Source organism: Falco punctatus (assembly GCF_963210335.1).
Source record: "Falco punctatus genome assembly, chromosome: Z".
Classification (NCBI taxonomy): Eukaryota; Metazoa; Chordata; class Aves; order Falconiformes; family Falconidae; genus Falco; species Falco punctatus.
Genome location: NC_137586.1, coordinates 14,145,132 through 14,164,377, shown reverse-complemented (window position 1 = coordinate 14,164,377; position 19,246 = coordinate 14,145,132). Strand labels below are relative to the sequence as shown.

The window sequence follows — 19,246 nt, the reverse complement described above, 5'->3', positions numbered from 1 at the left end:
CATTTATATTTTACACTATCTTGTTTCATCTTCTGGTATTAGTGACTGTAATCTTCTGCAAGATTACTAATAACTATACCTGTACCTCCATTTTTAAGGAAATAAAACCCCTATAACACATTCTTAGAAAAGAATGCTAATATGCTAGTTATAATCACATATTCTGTCATTTAATTAATTGGCTACATAAAATTAGAAGTCAGCAAACTATTCACTCTTAATAGTATTCTTCTATTAGTTTCCTCTTGAGGGAACTTTCGCAGGGAGATGGGTAATGGGGAGAAAGGGAAAGGAGCTGGGTAAGAACTTAAAAGGTAAGAGAAAAAGGTTACTTACCTATAACTGTAGTTTTGAGAGTTTTGCTCCGGCAGATTCACACTCTTGGGATGTGTGTCTCTGCTGCTATGGGCTTGGAACGAACTAAAAAAAGAAGGGCCCACAGCAGGCATCCAAATGCCCCCTAACTGATCCAATTATTGGAAATAAAGTTATTACAGCTTCACTTCTTCCTAATTCAAAGAATCCACAGTAAGATTCCAAAGAAGTGGGTAAAATGGATCCTCAGAGATAAAATATATAGGGGAAAAAAACGACAGATACGAGCAGTTTTACCTCATTTAAAAAATGCTTATAATGCTTTTAAGTTTAAAAAAAAAATAGCCTCCCAATGAAATGGTTAGTGATTAATGATTTCATTACTCTTCTCAAACCCCAGAGAACAGTGCCTTTTAGAAGTAAAGGTAGAACTCCTTAATCTCTTAATCTGTTTTTAAAAGAGCTGCAGTATATAAAAGTGTCTTTGAAGTAGCCTAAAGTCTAACAGACAATACTATGTATGAAAGAGCTCAAATTAAAATTTAGCAAATCTGAGTAAAATAAAAAACTGAAGCAATTTGAAAAAGTCTCTGAAAAAAGATAAGTTACTTTTTGGGTTTGGGTTTTTTTTTTCTCCCCAAGTAATTTTTAAGGTAATCTTCCTTATCCCCCTTCCTAGAAGAGCCAGAGCTGTGTTTAACATTAGTATCTTAAACATATTTTTTATTCACAGTATTTGTTTTTTTTCAGAAAAGCATGAAAGATCTTAAGGTATTAATCTTGAACCTGAAAATTAATTCAGTAGCAGGTCTAAAACCTGCTAGGAAAGGTTTAGACTGTAGGTGACCAACTAGCTTTGAACTCTACTTGACTACAAAGAAAAATAACCCTCCTGTATCTGGACAGCTTGTATCTGGAAAGCATGAGTTAACGCGAAGGGCTGTGGTTACCAGAGTGAAATTTCTCCCTCAGCATCACCCGCCTCCCAAGAAAGGAAAAAGATTCCTGAGAAGAACAGAAGTTCCTGGGATATAATTTTCTAATACTCACTAGGATTTCCTGTACTTTCTTGGACTAGTCAACTTAAGAATGTGAACAAAGCACAACCCCAGTTAAGTGAACAAAACAAGTTCAGAGCATACACATCTACTTCTTTCAAAAGTATTCAGCAGCACCAAGCAGTACAGGAAATCTGACTATTGATGGCGATTAGAAGAGAAGAAATTGTGCGTGATTACATTTCTAAAGAAATTTCATCATGAAAATATCATAATGCACCTAAACAGAGGATGGTTCACTTGGTGATTGCTGTGGGTAAAGATAATCACTTTCTGTATCGGCTCTTCCGAATAATTTTTTTTCCAACTCAGATAATGTGAGTCATGATAAATAATAGCTGGATCTATCTGTAATACCATAGATCCTTTCAAAAGAGAAGATATGATCTGGTATTGGTTGACATCTTGTATCTGATAAGGGTATAGAGGTCATTGTGAGGGGGGACAATGGGAACTGAAGGCTTGAATGTCATGTTCCATGGATTCATTTACTTGTTCTGAGGCTATTAAACATAATTGATGTATTAGAATGTAACTTTTGATGCCAAGTGCCTTGATGTCCAAAATCTCCAACTATTCCTCTCATTAACAGATATAAATTACTTGCAAATACAGAGAGACTTCCTTGGTGGGAGGCAGGAAGATAAGATGGACTCCTTCCACATAGAGGACAAGGACGAAACACAACTCTCAAACTTCACACCTCTCTATCATGATGAAAAGACCATATAATCCACTGGATCCAAGATCCAAAGAGACCAAAAGAACAGTATTATAGAAACAGAGCTCTGAAAAGCACTCATATATGAGGTAAAAGGTCTATATTGTAAACCACTCCTTATGCATACCTGACATACTTTAGGTCTAATATGACAGACTTTGCATTAGTGACTTTTGCACTCAGAATTCCTTTTTCAGAAAGTAAAAGCATGACAATCAGGTTGCTGAAAGATACGCTGCTTTTCAAAGAAGACAAACTGTATTAGCTCCTCCTCTGAAACAGAGACTGTCTCCCACTTTGAGAGACTTTGTTTGGTGGAAGCTGAACGTTTTAATAGTTTTGTTAGAATTAATGACTTACTACAGAAAGTATTTTAATTACCTAGGGCTCCAATCCCCATTTCCCACCTGTACCGAACATTATAAAAGGACCTCAGCATTAACCAAAAAAAAAAAAAAAAAAAAAGGCCTTAGCAGTTGTGTAATTTTCAGCAAGACAGACACACACATGAGTGCGCATGCCAATCTGTCTCCTCTGGAGCACAGAGTTCCACCATACTACTGGTTCCAAGTCTCAGAAAGAACATGCTGTATCCAACCAAAGCCTTACTGTTAAAAGAAAGCATCTGAAAACTTTTGATGAAGCATAGTACTATTGAGATTTCATGTCTTTTAAAAAAGGACAGAAGAGACCCCTAATCTTCTATCAAAGCTTGTGAGTATAATTCTGCTTAAAGTAATTTATGGAAGACAGTAACAGGTGCCTACACGGAAAGTGTAGTGTGACTGTAGTATGTATTCCCATGCCTGGATTACAAAAGCAGCAAAGATGCTTTCTCATGCAAATTTTAGCATGTGCTAGCACCTTGAGAAAGTTCTCTAGAATGATGCTTGCTATTGCAAGCATCAGCTAGCACCATGCATTCCTGTTCTAATTAGACCAAGTACTTGCTACAGGCACACTGTTTCCTTAACATAACGTGCTCTGAAGTTACAGTATACATACTAAAATGCACAAACACCAGGTTTTTGCATAAATACAGTAAACAGCTTTGCAAAAAATGAATGACATATTTAGGAGTTATTTGATATATTTCTACCAGACATATTCCCATAGGAACAATGGAAGAAGCTTCCTCCTGCAGCCAAACCAAACCAACAGCATAACTGTAACAATCCCAGAGTCTTACCAACTTGTAGACATACTACAAACTTAAAAGCAACAGCAAAAGCATTACCAAAAAGAAAGAACCATATTTCTCCAAGGTAACAGCTTTTCAGGAAATCTGTCCCAAGACTGCTAAAAAGCCTTCCACTCAATACTATTCATTCACAGGTGAAACCTCAGCAGCCAAAGTGAAAAGAACTGCTGTCCTAGCATATGGGCAACTTACCACCAGTGAATAAACAGTGATTATTTGTCCCAATATGGGGCAGTGATTCTTGCACCCGACTCGTAGCAACTGCAGGAACTCAGGAAGAACTTAGACCTGCCAGAGGATGCAGGTAGAAGGGAAGCATAAGGCTGGAATCCCTTTTTGGGAAGATGGTTATTGAGCAGTGGTGAAGGGCAGAGATCACATTCTATAAATATCACTCCTTTCCTCAGAAGAAACAAACCACAGCGTGCCTGTGGCTATGTATTTACAGTAAACAAACTTTGTAACTAATGCTCAACATTTCCTGAAAGCTAGAACAAAAGAGAAAGTGTGTTTCAATCTTGCTGTAAGTGTTGGAAGACTGCTGTGCACTATCAAAAATACAACATATTTTTCCAGATGCTTCTCACCTAAAATGTGCCAGAGATTCTACTTGAAGCGTGTGGATATAAAAGTGGCTTTTGAAGTATTAGGAGACAAAGCACAAGCTCTCCATCAATAAATTTAAAATTAGTAGAAGATACTTAAGCAAATTAACAAAACCCCTATTTCATTAAATTAAAATTAGACAGTAAAGATCTCGAGGTGAGCACACATTTTCTCCGTATATTCACAAACAAGTCACCTAAAAAGATTTGATTTAGTTGCCAAATAAGAAGTATCTAAGAAGTTAAACCCTTTAGTAATTTCAACAACCGCATCTACAAACACATGCACACATGAACTCTTTCTCTCCTTGATGTCCCCCTCCTTCCCAGCATCTTTAAAAACAGGAAAAAAATTATCTTTGAATAGGGAGAAAAATTGTGCTTTTTCTGCTGGTTAAAGACCCAAACTGTATGAAAATTCAATTGCATTGACACAAGTATGTCCAAAACTGACCATTTTCACCTATGAACTTCCAAAATCAGAATTTGCATTGTATTCCACTCTACAATATTTTTCTTAGCAGCACCTAATAAATTAGCATTATACTATAAAAGATTTTTTTTCTCAGAAGCTAAACACAATACAGAGGAAGCTTCTGGAAAATATTTGTGTTAAAATATTGCTATCTTATTTATACAATACATTTTATCTTCAAGATTTACATCAGGGTTTTGCATCTACTTTTGGGACTTCTGAAGCCTAAGACCTTCAAACCAGTTAACAACAGAAAAACCAAACCAAAACAAAAAACCCAAGAAGGATAGATTCAATGAAATCAGTTAAGACAACCAGTACTTCTACTGAAAGGAAAACATTTCTGAGGCTCACCTGGTTCTGTGCTAGAGACCGTACAGTTATATGGTAGTTCTCTAAAGCTTGTAATACCTACATAGTAATGAATATCCAGCTGAACAAACATTAGAGACAACATAGTAGTGTTAAGTTACCCAATCATTACACTGCCCTTAAAAGAACAGATGTGATTTTAATCTAACACCTCCTTTACATTATGTTCAAATGTGGGTACAAATACAAATAGGATAAAAGAGTTTTCCTGCATTTTCTTAAATTAGGCAACATGGGTAGTTAATTAATAATTCAACTACCAAAATTTATTACAAGTTTTGACTTATGGTACTGCTGGGATTTTAGGAACTATAAACAATGTCAATTGTACTTCATTCAGTCTCATGGTTCAAAAAAAGAGTAGCTTAAAAAGGATTCTCAAACAGGAGAACTTCACTTTCCATTCATTAAGACCCCAAATAAAGAATACTGAATATTACAAATACGCATATATGAGATATTACAGTTCATTGTTGGAGGGGAATGGAGATGAACGTCACAGAAGAACCTACACTGAGTAAACAGAATTGAACTATGTGACAATGACAGGAGGTTTTTATGTGTGTATATATATATATATAAATATATATATATATATATATATATGGGGTTTATATGCATATATATATTTATATAATATATATAGTGTATACAAACACACAATCCTTTTACCTTTATCTTGCACTTCTTTTGAAAATCGCTCCCTTTCAATAGCTGATTCACGTTCTATCCGCTCAATTTCAGCCAATGCATCCAATTCTACTTCATCATATGACGTTATAGTTCCTTGTTGCGAAACCTGTTGCTGTGTCTGTACCACAGGAGTTTGAGGTTGTTTTGCAGCAACTGAAGTGTTCTGTTGTAAAACAGGCACTTGTTGTGCCTGAAGGAAAGCTGTCTGTTCGTGCTGCGGCAAACACTGAGCAGCGTTTAGTGGGCGGTTAACATCCTGTGGAGTAACGGGTGTTTTAGAAGTCTGTCCTGGGTACTGCACATTAAAAGGAATATCACCCTCTGACACACTGCTGTTTTCCAAACCAGAAAGCATATCATCCTGCTGGTCCATATCCGAAGATCTTACACGAGAGAGTCTTAATGTAAGCTTAGTGGAGTCCTTGGAAGGAGAACTAATGATATCATACATTGCAGCTTTTTCAGTCTGGTCTTTTTCATCCTTGCCTAACTTCATTTTCTTTTGTTTCTTTTGCTTTCTTTCTGGAGAATCTAACAATATGTCTGGGGGAACATCTCTAGGTGATGAATAAGGTGGAGGCTGAGACTGTTGGATTAAAGGTTGTCTTGATCCTAGAATAATAATTCAGAAAAACTGAACAGTTATGTTGTTTCATGTTTATATAAAAACATATAACCTACATAATTTTAATGTGTATTTCTACATATATCTGTGTTCACAAAAGGTCCAAATAAGATTGGCAGGAAGCACATCATTCCTAGATCAAGATGTAATCCAGACAGCTGCAGTGAATTTCCTGGGAATTTTAGCAGTCCACTGCAGGTAGAGAAGTGATCACTTCAGAAAAGATGGAACAAAAAAAAAAAAACCCACCACCAAAAAAGAATAAATAAAAATAGTACCTGCAGGTTCAGAATATCAACTATTAGAAAATGGTCAATGAAAGTAAGTTGGCTATAGAAAAAGAAAAGATCAAAAAGATTCTTAATAAGGTCCAGTGATGAAGAGTTCACGATCAGTGTATAGGCATTAGCTGTTTCAGCCACACTTTAATTTTAAATTTTTTTTAAAAAATTCAAAACATACACAACCTCTTTAACTTTGATTCTGACAATACATGTTAAACTCTTTTTCCTTTCTTTCTTTTTATTTATGTTTTTATTTTAATTTAGGTAAACTTATTCCAATATTCCCCAATCACTACTATCTAGAAAACACTTACTGTCTTAAAGGCTTTTTCTACCAGCCCCCCCTGCCCCCCTCCCCCTTTTTTTAAGTGTGAATATTTACTTCTGTATGTACTTATCCCAGGCATTAAGTGTATCTAGAGAAATTATTAAAATAAGATATTTTTAATTAAAAACATTCTCCAATTAATCACATACAAATTAAACCAACTCCCTGTAACTGTCAGCCCAGAAAAAAGCTTTGAATAACACAGAAGCTTTTCAACCTGTCTCAATTAGACATTTGAGCTATAATTTCTGGCTTAAAAAGGAATACTGGAGGGAGAAGGGGGTGAAAGGCCTATTGGCTGGACCAATAGGGTCAGTCCCATCATTAAAGCAAACATTTATCAGATTCCACTGGAGAACACTGATCTTCAGAAAGCAGTGACTGACATTATTATTAGTCATTCTGTTTCAGGATATCATAGGTCAGTACCTCTAAGAATAATCAAAAACTAACTGGGATACAGGTCCCCATGTGCTTCAGTCAAGAAGCACCACTATCCAAGAAAGCAGCTTTATTCTGCAGCTTAAATTTCTACCAGATATTTTAAAAATACTAAGAAACATTAAGCAATGTACTGACCTGCAGATGAAAAAGAATGGATACCTCTAGCAAAGCTTCGGCTCACATGAAAGGTGAGCCTTTACTGATGACTTTTTTGCACAGACTGCTATACTTACTTTCTCTCTCTAGTACATTCTGTGGTAAGTCCTGTAACTTCTGTATGTAGAGAGCAGAATATGAAGTGGGTTTCATCTTACTCCATCTTGACCACCAGCAACAACTCCATATTCTGCCAATAATGCCCATAAATGCTGGGAAGCCCTGTTTTAACTCATCCTGATTTTCAGAATCTTTCCACTACTCCACTTGCCCTCCTCAAATTAGATACCACACTCAACCACCAGTACTGAAGTCCTGGCTACACCCTATGAAGAACTCTCACTTGCTTTTCACCAACACAATTACTGTCTCTTTTGCTAATTTACAAGAATGTCTTAGCGTAATGTACAGGAGAAATCATTAGCTACTGATTTTTTTTATGGTAATGACTACCACTCAGGAAATACAAGATGCATTTTCATTTCTACAAACACTAGAGGCAGCTCAAAACTTCTCAAAGAGATCTTACTGATATCTTACTCTTGAATTATCTCTTAAACGAATACTTCTGAATTGCAACAAAGGAACATTTTATTGTTTTTCACAGTTACCCTTCAAACAGATGACACAGATATGATTCTCTATTGTCCTAAACTTCTATGTAAATATGACAAGATTATTCTGATTTGGTATTTGTCATGCCGAAAAATAACACTGCAGCAACGGATAAGGTGGTGGTTTTATCTTTGGGTAGACTTGAGGAGGTCAGAAGGATTTCAATGCATTCCATTGAACATACTTAGAATCCAGCAGTAAATGAAGAAACAAAAGTAAAGTTTTTCCTCTCCTAGGCAGCACTACAAATAGGTATTTCAAAGTATCTTCCTCCTGAAGGAAATTCCTGAGAAGTGTTGACAGCAAGGCCTATAAGCTGCATTTTAAGAGTACACGTTCTGGCAATAACTTCACATATTTCTGAGGTTAATGATGGTTAAGCCTCTGGCAACAAGGAGGCCTAGAAGCTACAATGCCTATGTATTGAGGTGAAAAGAAGTTGAAAAAGATGAACTGGAACAGTTTCACTCTACCACAGACATTAGCAGTTTTGAACAAGTATCACACATTGAACAAGTATCACATTCTGTTTCATGCTTAGAGTTCTGACAAAACATTACCCATTACATGGAGAGATTTGTGCCTATTACTACTGAAGTCAGTTTGCAGTATTTCCTATGGGAGAAGGCTTAAGCCATTGTATGTCTGAGAACAAAGCTCTTACACAAGACTTGTTGATAACAGAAGAAATGTTTTTGTGGAAAGAATACACAGACAGTTATAGCCTGTTTGCTGAACTAGTAGAGATTCCAAGATTTAAAAGGTTTGTTCTACAAAATGCTGTCAATGTAGCAAATAAATAATATGATGCTCTTCAGAAATGATCTTTGGGAATGAACTGAATTTCAGATTATTCTTTGAGAACACAGAAATACATCAGCTTTTGAGTCTAATTCTAGGGCTGTACAGTAATTCAGGAGGAAAAAAAGTATCTGTTTCTGTAGTTGATCTTCCATAATACCAGGAAAAGAACTATGCAATCTCCTTTTATATAGCAGGCATATGTAGAACTTGTGAGACAAAGAGATTCTCTGCCAATTTGGGGAAGTCATTGTATCATTACTGAAGTGCAAATACTGATGGTCAACCAGGTAACGTTGAATGTAGCTAAGAAGCAGGTAACATCAATACAAAATAAGGCCTCTACAGAGAACAAATACACCCACCAACAATACCTCCACGGTCTTCCAGTAACAGCCATCCTGACCACACATGACAATCCCGGGACTGGTTCTTTATATTAACTGGTTTCTGTACCAGTTCCTAGTGGTAGATGGCACTGAGTATGGGAGAAGTTTTATCAAAGGCTGTAGCCATTTTAAACCACTTTTTTTCTACGACTCGTGACTGATTTCTTCTCAAATCCTTTATAGTGCAAGCAACTATAAAATGCACTGCACTGACAATGACTTAGCCTTCTTAAAAATGTAAAATTTCAAACACATTTTTTGTTTGTTTAGCCCTGGAATGACTTCACTTGCTCACTGTGCATCAGTAACTTGGGCTGCAAAGAATTAGCTTCTGTCCAGGAGACTGCACACACCACTGGCATGCCCATGTTATGGTTTTGTCTGCACACTTTCTAAGTGCGCCACAGTACTTGCATCTTATTTAAGTATTCATGTTACTTTCTCGGATCATCTCTTAGCATTTTCAGAGAAAAGGCCACTTGCCTTTCAAAGCTGATGCACCAACACTGATCATGCTCTCTGTTGTGATCCACATGGTTAAACAACAGCTATTAAGGTTACCAGGAACTTCAGATTTAGACATCTTACAGAATTTTAAAGAATTATTAGCTTTCCACTTGTACAATAACAACTTCCAAAGAGTCGCTCAAAACAGTATCTCCATATTCCTTTAACACCCTGGCAGGTAAAGGTTCCCAGATGTTGACAGAGAGTCTTTCACTATCCTACATTCTCTTTTGCCAGAGGTATCATTCTATATGCATGAAAGCTGGAAAAAACCTGATAGTGAACAAATGAAGACTAATGTCTAATACTTGGTTCATAACACATTGGAGAGAAAGCTCAGGAGTGCCATACCTTTTTAAATCCAGAGCAAAGTAATCCTCGAGACTCCAGGAACATTATTTAAGTGGGTACCAAATTACTGTACAAACCTGGACACAGCATTCCAGACCTTTTACTAGAAAAGTCTTTAGAAAGACAGGCTGTAAGGAATGCATATGTGCTACGTGTGGATTATTAGATTTCACATCTAAGTAACTATACTGTAAATAAGTTCCTAAAAATAGAAGCTGGAGAAGAAGAGAACCAGAGCATCCATACTCCATTCATACTGATTTTTGTCTGTTGGAAATGCTAAGAACCTGCATATAACAGAACCTGAGGAATACACTACTGCCAAACAATTTAAAAGACTGCAGTTACAAAATGTAAATAGAAGCGTTTCATTTTGTAATACAGGACTCCTCAAACGTTTTAAACAGGGGCCGGCTCATGGATGAAGTGGCAGGCAGCCATCTGCGGCTGCTTGGTTCCCCTCCACAACCCCCGGCGGGGGTGGGGCGGGGGGGTCTGTAAATACCAGGGGTGGATTGAGAACCCTGGGGGCTGTATCCGGCCCGCGGGCTGTAGTTTGAGGACCCCTGTTTTAATATGATCCTATTTATCACTTCCACATAAATGGATTAGTTTCATGAAAATGGGATCAGACAAATGCAGCATGGAACTCTGGTTAAACCAATGTCAGAATTGTTAATAATCATCTTGAGAATCTGTACCTCCAGCAGACTCAAAAAGGGAAAAACAGTCCCTTCAAAAGGATGGCAAAGGACAGCCCAGAGTATTACACATCGTCTGTATGATTTAAATACATACTCAAAGAACAATTTCTTTATAAGGACTGAGATAATAAAAAGGTAGTATTCCAAAGTGAGTTTGTTAAGAATAAATATCATCAAATCAAAATAATTTTATTCCACAAAACAGCAGGTCTTGTGGATTGAAGAGAACCGAATGCCGTATCTGGACTTTAGCATGGCTTTCTATATAGCTTCTCATAACAATTTCACTAACAAGCTGAGGAAGTATGATCTAGACAAAAACACTGTAAGTTTTCAGTATACCCTACTGCAAAACTGTTCATAAACACATAGGTGAACAAGTGCAGCTTTCCAGAGCACTGTCTTAAGAACAGTAGTTTCAAGTACTTGTCATTAATAACTTCTCATGTAACAGCATTAGAGAGTATTTTATTAATCTAAACATCACAACAGTTTTTGGTGTTAAGTCTCTGAGAGAGAGGCCCACAACTGCTTTTAAAAACAGAATCAAAAATCATAATCTTCATGACTAATTTGATTAACTTTTTGAAACAAAAGAACTTCAGTGAGAAGAAGCACAAATCTTTTATTCATCTGAGAAAGAGAAATTATAACAACACAAGATGAAGATAGATAAGCTCTATGGACAGACAGCAATATGTTTAAAACAACTTGCAGTATACATCTAAGTTATCAACAAAGAGCAGCTATACTCTCGTATACAACAGCAGTATCATGCAAAGCTGTCTACAGTACTTCTCTGACTACTCATCCTTCTAAGTCTTCAAATAGAGTTGTATCTACAACGTAGGACAGTGCAACATCAAGACAAATGCAGAACAATTAGGATTCAGATAAAAACATCAAAGACAAGTGGAAGTTGAGAAATTATGATTGACTTATGTAAAGATGAAAGAAACTGTGCTGGTCAGCCTGTGGAAGATTAGATTAGTGCAAGACATGATAATGCTCTTTGATATCTAAATGACCACAAAAAAAAAAAAAAAAAAAAAAAGTATGTAAATTGTTTTTCTTGTCTATTGGAAAGAAGTCAAGAAGTGTCACTTCTAACTGCAACAAAAATGATTCAGGCTCAGCATTACGTGAAAAGCTTTCTAGCACTAAGAATCTGAACAGGTTGTATGGCAAGAGTGATGAAGCTCCATTACTGACATTTTAACAAAAAAAACCCCAAGCTGGTTTTTTTTTTTAAATTATTGGGAGTGATACTGTTGGAAGTTATTGGGAGTGATACTGATACACATTATTCAACATGAGAGCTGAATCCCATCTTCTGATGGGAAGCCCTCCAAGTCCTTTCCTGCTGTATTTTCTAAAATCACAGAATCTTCCCCTGGGAATCCTCCCTAAGTTTTGTACTAGATGCAAAGGAAATATTACTTATTTTGATTAACAGACAATTTTGACATTTGTTTCAAAGAGCTTAACCTAATTTAAAATTCAAGTTTAAAGAGACAGCATATGAGATAAAGAAGAACATACGTTTGGGAGGTTTTTAGGGACACATATTCACTGTCCACATATTCTTTCATTAGTTTTCAGGGAAAAGTCCCATCGCTTTCTTGAGAGCTTCAAATGGCTTATGAAAAACTCAGCTTTGGCTGTTCTAGCTTAGAACTGCAGTATTCAGAAGCATCCTTGTGTAAAAAGTTAAGACTTGAAGGAAGAAACAAGAATTAAAGTTTATTTTGGCCCTGTCAGAAAAAAATCTTTGATTAAATTTCTTCCACCTTCCTTTTGAAAGACAGAGGGTAAGACAATATTTTTCTTAAAGGTAAGTACCTTTAAGAGCACGAAAGTCTGTACTACAGATTTGAGAAGATTCCCAATTCTTCTTGCCACCCACTATACATTCAGAGACCAAGTGTAGAGGGATAACTCTTACAAATCCCTAAGAAAATAGAAGTAATCTTTCCAAATTAGTCAGAAAATAATCAAACACCCATTAACAATTTCTGCGTGGAATACAAATTATTTCTGGAAAAGAATGCAAAATTATATAGTTTCATAAGGGTTGTTGCTAGTCCATACAGATGTTTTTCCAGGAGTTTAGGAAACTATATGGAAACAGGACTGCAAATGATATGAACTCTTCTTTTTGCAAAGCAATGGACTAAAAATGTTGAGGAAGACTTTCCTTTACACAGATCATTAGAAGTTGTCTTTAAAAAAAACCCAAACTTTTCTGAGGTTCCAGAGCAGTGGGAAAGCAGAACAAATGGATAAAAGATTTTGATGAGTAACCAATCCTAGATAATGGGAACCACAGAGTATTTTACGAGATCAACAAAAGGAAAATACTCTATGTTAATTCTTCATAGAGGAATTCACATAAATGAATTTTTAAAGAAAGTACACATAACAGATGATAGCATGAAAGCAGAACCATTACTCTGTTTGCACAGTTACAAATATAAAATTTACATAAAAAATAAGGGATAAAGACCAGCCTACAACTTCTGCATAAAACTTGAGCTACTCTGGTACCTTTACTGAAGCAGAAACGAAGCAAAGATTTCTGTAACACACAGTTTTACTCCACTGAATTAACTGAATAAGGAACCAAAATAATGAATATAACTTCTGACATCTCTCAAATATTTGCCTGACTTGCAAACAAAACTTCTTTCTCATTCAGATTCTGTCAGACAGCTACATTCAGTCTTGAAGTAACTCAAGACTGTCCAATAACATTCTCCAAGTCTCCAGAAGTCCTTGCTACTTCCATGCAAAAACTACAGAAATTCGGTCTGTACCCATGCCTTCAGTAGCTGCCTCAAGTTTCTATGTTACACAAGAAAGCTTAGATATTGTAACCTCCTTCCTGAGGTGTCTCTCTGGACCGACGATGTCTAGTGCCATTCTTTTTGTCCTCCTGAACAAACAACTAAGTATTTTGCTTATTTTCTTTATCAAATTTTGTGACCTGTCCGCAAACTTTCAAGGGCTAATGAGAGTAGCAACAAAAAGCTCAGCATAGATACTTTCCGTTTGTTCACGACTGGAAAATTCCAGCACAACTTTCACTCCAAATCATAAGCCAAGAACTCACTGTCAGGGATCCCACACTTTAAGTAACACTGTAATTATCCACACCTCTTTCCATACATTTCTAAATTACGAGATTAGACGAAATAAATGTCTGGCAAGATTCTTGCAGCATCAAGAACTAGTTCTCTCAATCAGGGTTTACTAATCTCTTTAAGAAGGAGAAATGGTAGCACCACTAGTAACAGTATTTCAGTTGTGTGCTTTATCAATGGGAAAAGTAAAGCTAACACAGGTAAATAAATCAAAAAGCTCCTCCTGCACTGTTTCAGCCCCTCTAGTGATGAAACACTACAATCTGAAGTGTACAATTAGATTGTTTTCAGAAATAATCTGAAAAGGTATCCCTTCAAAATGGGGTTCTGAGACAGCCAATTGAAACAGCAGCAACTTTAACCAAAAAATATTCAAATATTCTAGCTGAGTGGTAATCACGTATCTGAGCAGAAGTAGCTTAGATTCGCAATGCTGTTAAACTGATAAGCTCAACAAACACAACCACATTCAGTTTTCGCCATTTACACAAGTCTTACAATAAGTCCTTTAACACAAGACCTCCTGAAATACTGATGCTGCTGGCATGCTGTACACGTACTTCTCACCTGCCACTTCAGCCACATTTTTTCTATCACTGTTTAACACAGTAGATACCTACAGAAGATGAACCACAGAGACCATTTAGCAGTCACAGGACCGTAGGATAATTAAGAAGGGACTTGAGGAGGTCTTTAGTCCATCCTCATGCTCAAAGCAGGGTGAGCAAGGCCACATTATGCAGGGCTTTACCCAGCCAGATCTCGAAAAAAAACCTCCAAGGACAGAAAATGCACAGCTTATATAGGCAACCTTTTCCAATGCTCAGATGTTTTTCCTTAGACCTATTTAGAACCTACCATTTCAGTTTTAGCCCACTGTATGTGATCCTTCCTCCACAATACTGAAAAGACCGACTCAAGCCTTCCTGATAATCTCCTGATATGCATGGGAAGGCTGTTCTAAGGTCCACCCTTGTCAAAGATACCTCTTACCCAGGCTGCACAAGGCCAACACCTTCACCTTCTCTGGAATGTCCCGCATCACCTGTACTCCCTCTCCACCTATACCTGACCATTCAGAAAAGACCTGATTTTGTTTCACAACTAAAAAGCAGAAAGCACTTTTGCATCATCCTACTATTGCCAAATAAATACATAAGCACTGAAAAAGAAAATTAGCAATAATACGCCCAAACCCCTACCTTACTAAGTCTCAATTGTTGCTTCTTAGGGATAATATTAAAAACAGCAGAAGGTATTCCAGATCTTAGCATAAAGAATTATTTGGAGCAGTTATTTTTCCTGTTCCCTCTCAAGTGACTGACAGTTCACCCTATTCTTTCCTTTCAGGCTTCCTTTATGCTACATGTATCGCATTCACTGAACTACTTTTAATTTCATGTTTTTAAAATTTCATGTTTGCAACTAGGACAAATGTTGCATTAAAACACTTTTGTGCTAGTTGAGAGTTCAATACTCGTAATGCTGCCTTTAAACCACTTCTTATGTAGAGCAACTGAAACCGTTCTTATAAAGAATTTAATCCTCATACTGGAAAGGATTTTAAATCCTTCTGTCCTCCATGAATTTGTGCTTTGTTTTGAAGGATGATTAGTCAGTTTTTGGACCTTCAGAAACTGCTTCTGGATCAGGGCTGAAACTATTTTGTATCCAGAACGTGATACGCTCTCTAGTACTATTTGAGTACAGAAGTCAGGAGGAATAACTAAATACATCTTTTGGGTTCCTGTTCTTTAAAATTTGGAAAAAAAACATCAATAGATATGACTAGTAGACTACCTTTAAGGGTTCCATCACTTCCAGCTGGAGAGCAGACTGACTGTGGTGACCTCAAGGAAAAAGATGCAGCATTCCTTATTGAGGGATCGCCATCCTACAGTGACAATGATAAAAAATTAACATTATGAACATGAACACTTCATAAAATAAAGACTGAAACTAGTGCATATACTGATAAAATGGACTGGACAAAAAAGCATACAACAAATATTAGAAAAATACTTATTTACATAAAAATCTTTGTAATTTAGACTGCCATTAGATGACTGTATAGGCAATATTCTAAAGCACAATCAGCCCAAAGAAGAATCTATAACCAGAACATGAACACAAAAATAAATCTATGCACATGTTTTCTAGCTAAGCACATTTGGTTTATGCTAAGATTCCATTTAGAATGTTTTCGTTACAAGCATTCATAGTAGAACTGAGAAGCAGATACATGATCTCTATATAGTATCACCTGAAAGAAACTGAGCACAAAATGTAGATTTTTTCAAACAATCGCCATTTTTTTCACTTAACCTACACTTAAAGCTTATCTAGAATGCCATCTTACTGTCCGAGCTAAACAAATTAACACTTTGTATTTAAATCCCCCAGCATACACACACCAGGACTGAACAAAAACTCCAGCACTTGCATAGCAGCCACGGAGACAGTCTCATGTAAAACATAACTGGAGTGATTTTTAACTTGTTATTTGTCTGTCTGAACAGTTAGATAGGAAAGAACTCAATGGCAATATGAAGTACTTCCCCAACATGGCAAAAAAGTTCTGTCTTCTCAGTTTTGCATGGAATAACCTGCGTCAATGGAATTCATAAATTCTGAAAAACTTCATCATAATTTAATACTAATCACAATGTAATTATGTCCATACTCCACCTTTACGAAACCCACTATTCAAATTCTCCTTTAATGTTTGACAAGTTTTTTACTGCTATCATGGACCCCTCTGCTGGTCACAAGTATACTCATTCACTCAATGCTCTAACTAGGTCTAAACTTCTATAGAACAGTACTTCCCATCTTTACCACAGTTTTTTATAGGACACCTATAGGAATGCTTTGGGAAAGAAAAAACTAACAATCCCTATATCTATGAAAAAACAATTTCTATAATTATGAAAAAACTGCAAGAAGTCATTCTTTTTTAAAGAGTAAAGTCATACAAAGGAAGTCTCCAAAGAAGTTCTAAGGTTACTTAATCTGTTTCCTAATTAAATTGGTTATTACAGTAGCTAATATTCTAAGGTGGCTCCTCTTGAGGTATCTGAATAGGGACAGATCTTATATATAACTTTTTATTTATTCAAACCTGAATTATCTGCCTGATAAATACCTTTTATCCTTTTGACCAGTTTCAACCCACTTAAAAAAACGTTAGAAGGCTCAACTGTAATTACAGTTTACATGTCTGTATGGAAAAAAAAAATCAGCAGCCAGTAGTAAGTTAGAAAGTCAAACGATTTCAAGGAAATAGAGCCTGCATTGACGGGCAAGTAGGCGCTCCCTCTGACAATGGCCAAACAGCAAATTTCCATGTGCATAGGCATAGATTAGACAGCGTACACATTACATCTTGTGAGGGCATAGTTGACATTGCTTAGGGAAAGGGAAAAAAAGAGTATAACATTTATGCACTGAAGGTGCTTACAAGTCAAAGAACATAAATCCATGAGAAACCAGATTCCATCACTTTAATGATCCACGGACACTTAGAAAACAGTTCTATTCATTGTTTTTTTCACCTCCCACAGCACAATGCATCTGAAACTCATGCCATGCTATTAACTACGCTTATTCTTGCAACAGTGCTTGCAAAAGTTGTTGCCTTATGCAAGGACAGCCTTGTGTGCAAAGAAATCTAATATTCAGATTCATTGCAAAAGAAAGAACTATATCTTAAACTTACATGTTTTTATTGTAAGTCAAAGTGAATTAATTTCCTGATGAGTTACTCATTTATCCACCACACTGAAATTATGGAGCTGATTTTTTTCAAACCTGACTTATCTTTAATTGGTAATAAATCTTAAAAAAAAAAAAAAAAACACAACAAAACAAAAAAATTGAACAAACAGCTTAGTAACTTATTAGTATATATGTTTTATTAGGGCAGGAGTGGTCCTCTGCCTATGACTACCAAGGGAATAGGCAAAGGCAACTTCTATTGAATTAACTGAACAGACTACCTACAGGTACATATGCCATTCCTACCATAGATGACAAACTTTCAGAAGTGCTCATTTATAGTCTCCTAGTTCAGTGCTTCATCAAATGGTGATATGTAAGCACAAACTTACATTCCAGGAAAGCTCTCAAACCTACCAATCGTCACTGACTGCATGTGTAGTGAGCCTTTAAAGGTGTACCTGCTGATTTTGTAGAATCATATATCACAAAATCACAATATCCTGTAACTATTCACATTTTTTAAAGCAATAAAAATCCTAACACTAAGAATAAAAAATGAAGTTTTTGAGTTTTATTATTTAATAATCCTCATTTTTAACTATCTTTGCCAAAGGTCACATGGCTTTTGAAAAAGCTGCAACATTATGATTATGATGAAGCTTATTATTCATACGTAGATGCAAAACTTTAGTTCCAGTTCTTCAAACTGTTTTCTGCATCATAGCTACTGCTACTAAAATCAGCATTTAAAGGTATAATTACAAATAAAATAAATGTAACACATGCTATGTTAACAATATGCACAAAGGGACAGAAGTGCAAGTTTACAACATTTAGTACTTTCTACATTCACTATTTCTCAAATTAAACCAATCAATGAGGGTATGCTTTATGTTTTCATTGTCTGTTTTGAAAGTTTCATTTCTAAGTTTTGATGAACTAGGATGTGGTTGCATTGCTTGGATCACAAATTTAGATATGAATATTTTTAAATACTTTCTGTTTAAAATTATGAAATTGATTATCCTAATAATAAAGTTTTCCAAAAATACTGTCTTAAAACCAAAATTATCCTGATGGCCTACCTTGAACATAGTTGGGGGATATATATGTTTAATGCCAAGAACAGCTTCCTATTTTGAAGAATTAGCATTGCTGAATCAGAGACTGAGAGAAACATCTGACAACTGTATAATGGCAAGATTCCTTCACTACAACAGTAGTTTGAGATACTACTACTTAGTTAACATTCTTAATCAGCATAATTCTTGCATTTATAAAAAGAAAGACTAATAAAACCAGTCACCAATGGTTGTTGTAAGGTTGTAAGGTGTACACTCCTGCACTCACTCTCTCTCACGCCCTGGAACAGCTCTCCCTTTAAGAGAGCTGTGTGTCAAACTTGTAAAGAATCCCAACAACCTTCATCCATAGGATGACATGCTCATTAAGAAGAAAACTAATCTGGTTCAAAAAAATGTGGGATAAAGTTGGGGTTTTCTTCCTTTAGATTCAAGGAATCTTTCAGAAGGAATTTTACACACATGAAATAGTGTTACTAAGGGAAAACTTAAGAAACCATGACATAAAAGTACATAACAGACCAATAAGAGAAAAAGTCCATAGGAATTCTTGCCTTTGACAACACTGCTGTGTTACCCACCAGGCTATTCAAATATGTCAAGTCTAACAGTTAATTTTTCTTTCTCGGGCAAGTGGTCAATACAACTACTTAGAAT

General features: G+C 36.1%; 1 protein-coding gene across 7 annotated transcripts in view; it reads right to left on the bottom strand.

Moving 5' to 3' along the window:
* The window catches only part of NIPBL (NIPBL cohesin loading factor), a 152,786-nt gene that overhangs the window by 69,766 nt on the left and 63,774 nt on the right, over positions 1 to 19,246 (bottom strand). For 5 of the 7 annotated variants that reach the window (XM_080372099.1, XM_080372098.1, XM_080372097.1 and 2 more), the window contains 2 exons: positions 15,588 to 15,681; positions 5,420 to 6,052 (listed from right to left, as the gene is read on the bottom strand). In XM_080372099.1, the coding sequence (XP_080228225.1) occupies positions 5,420 to 6,052; positions 15,588 to 15,681 (727 nt within the window). The remainder of the gene's footprint in view (positions 1 to 5,419; positions 6,053 to 15,587; positions 15,682 to 19,246) is intronic. The other 2 variants (XM_080372100.1, XM_080372104.1) reach the window with 1 other exon arrangement.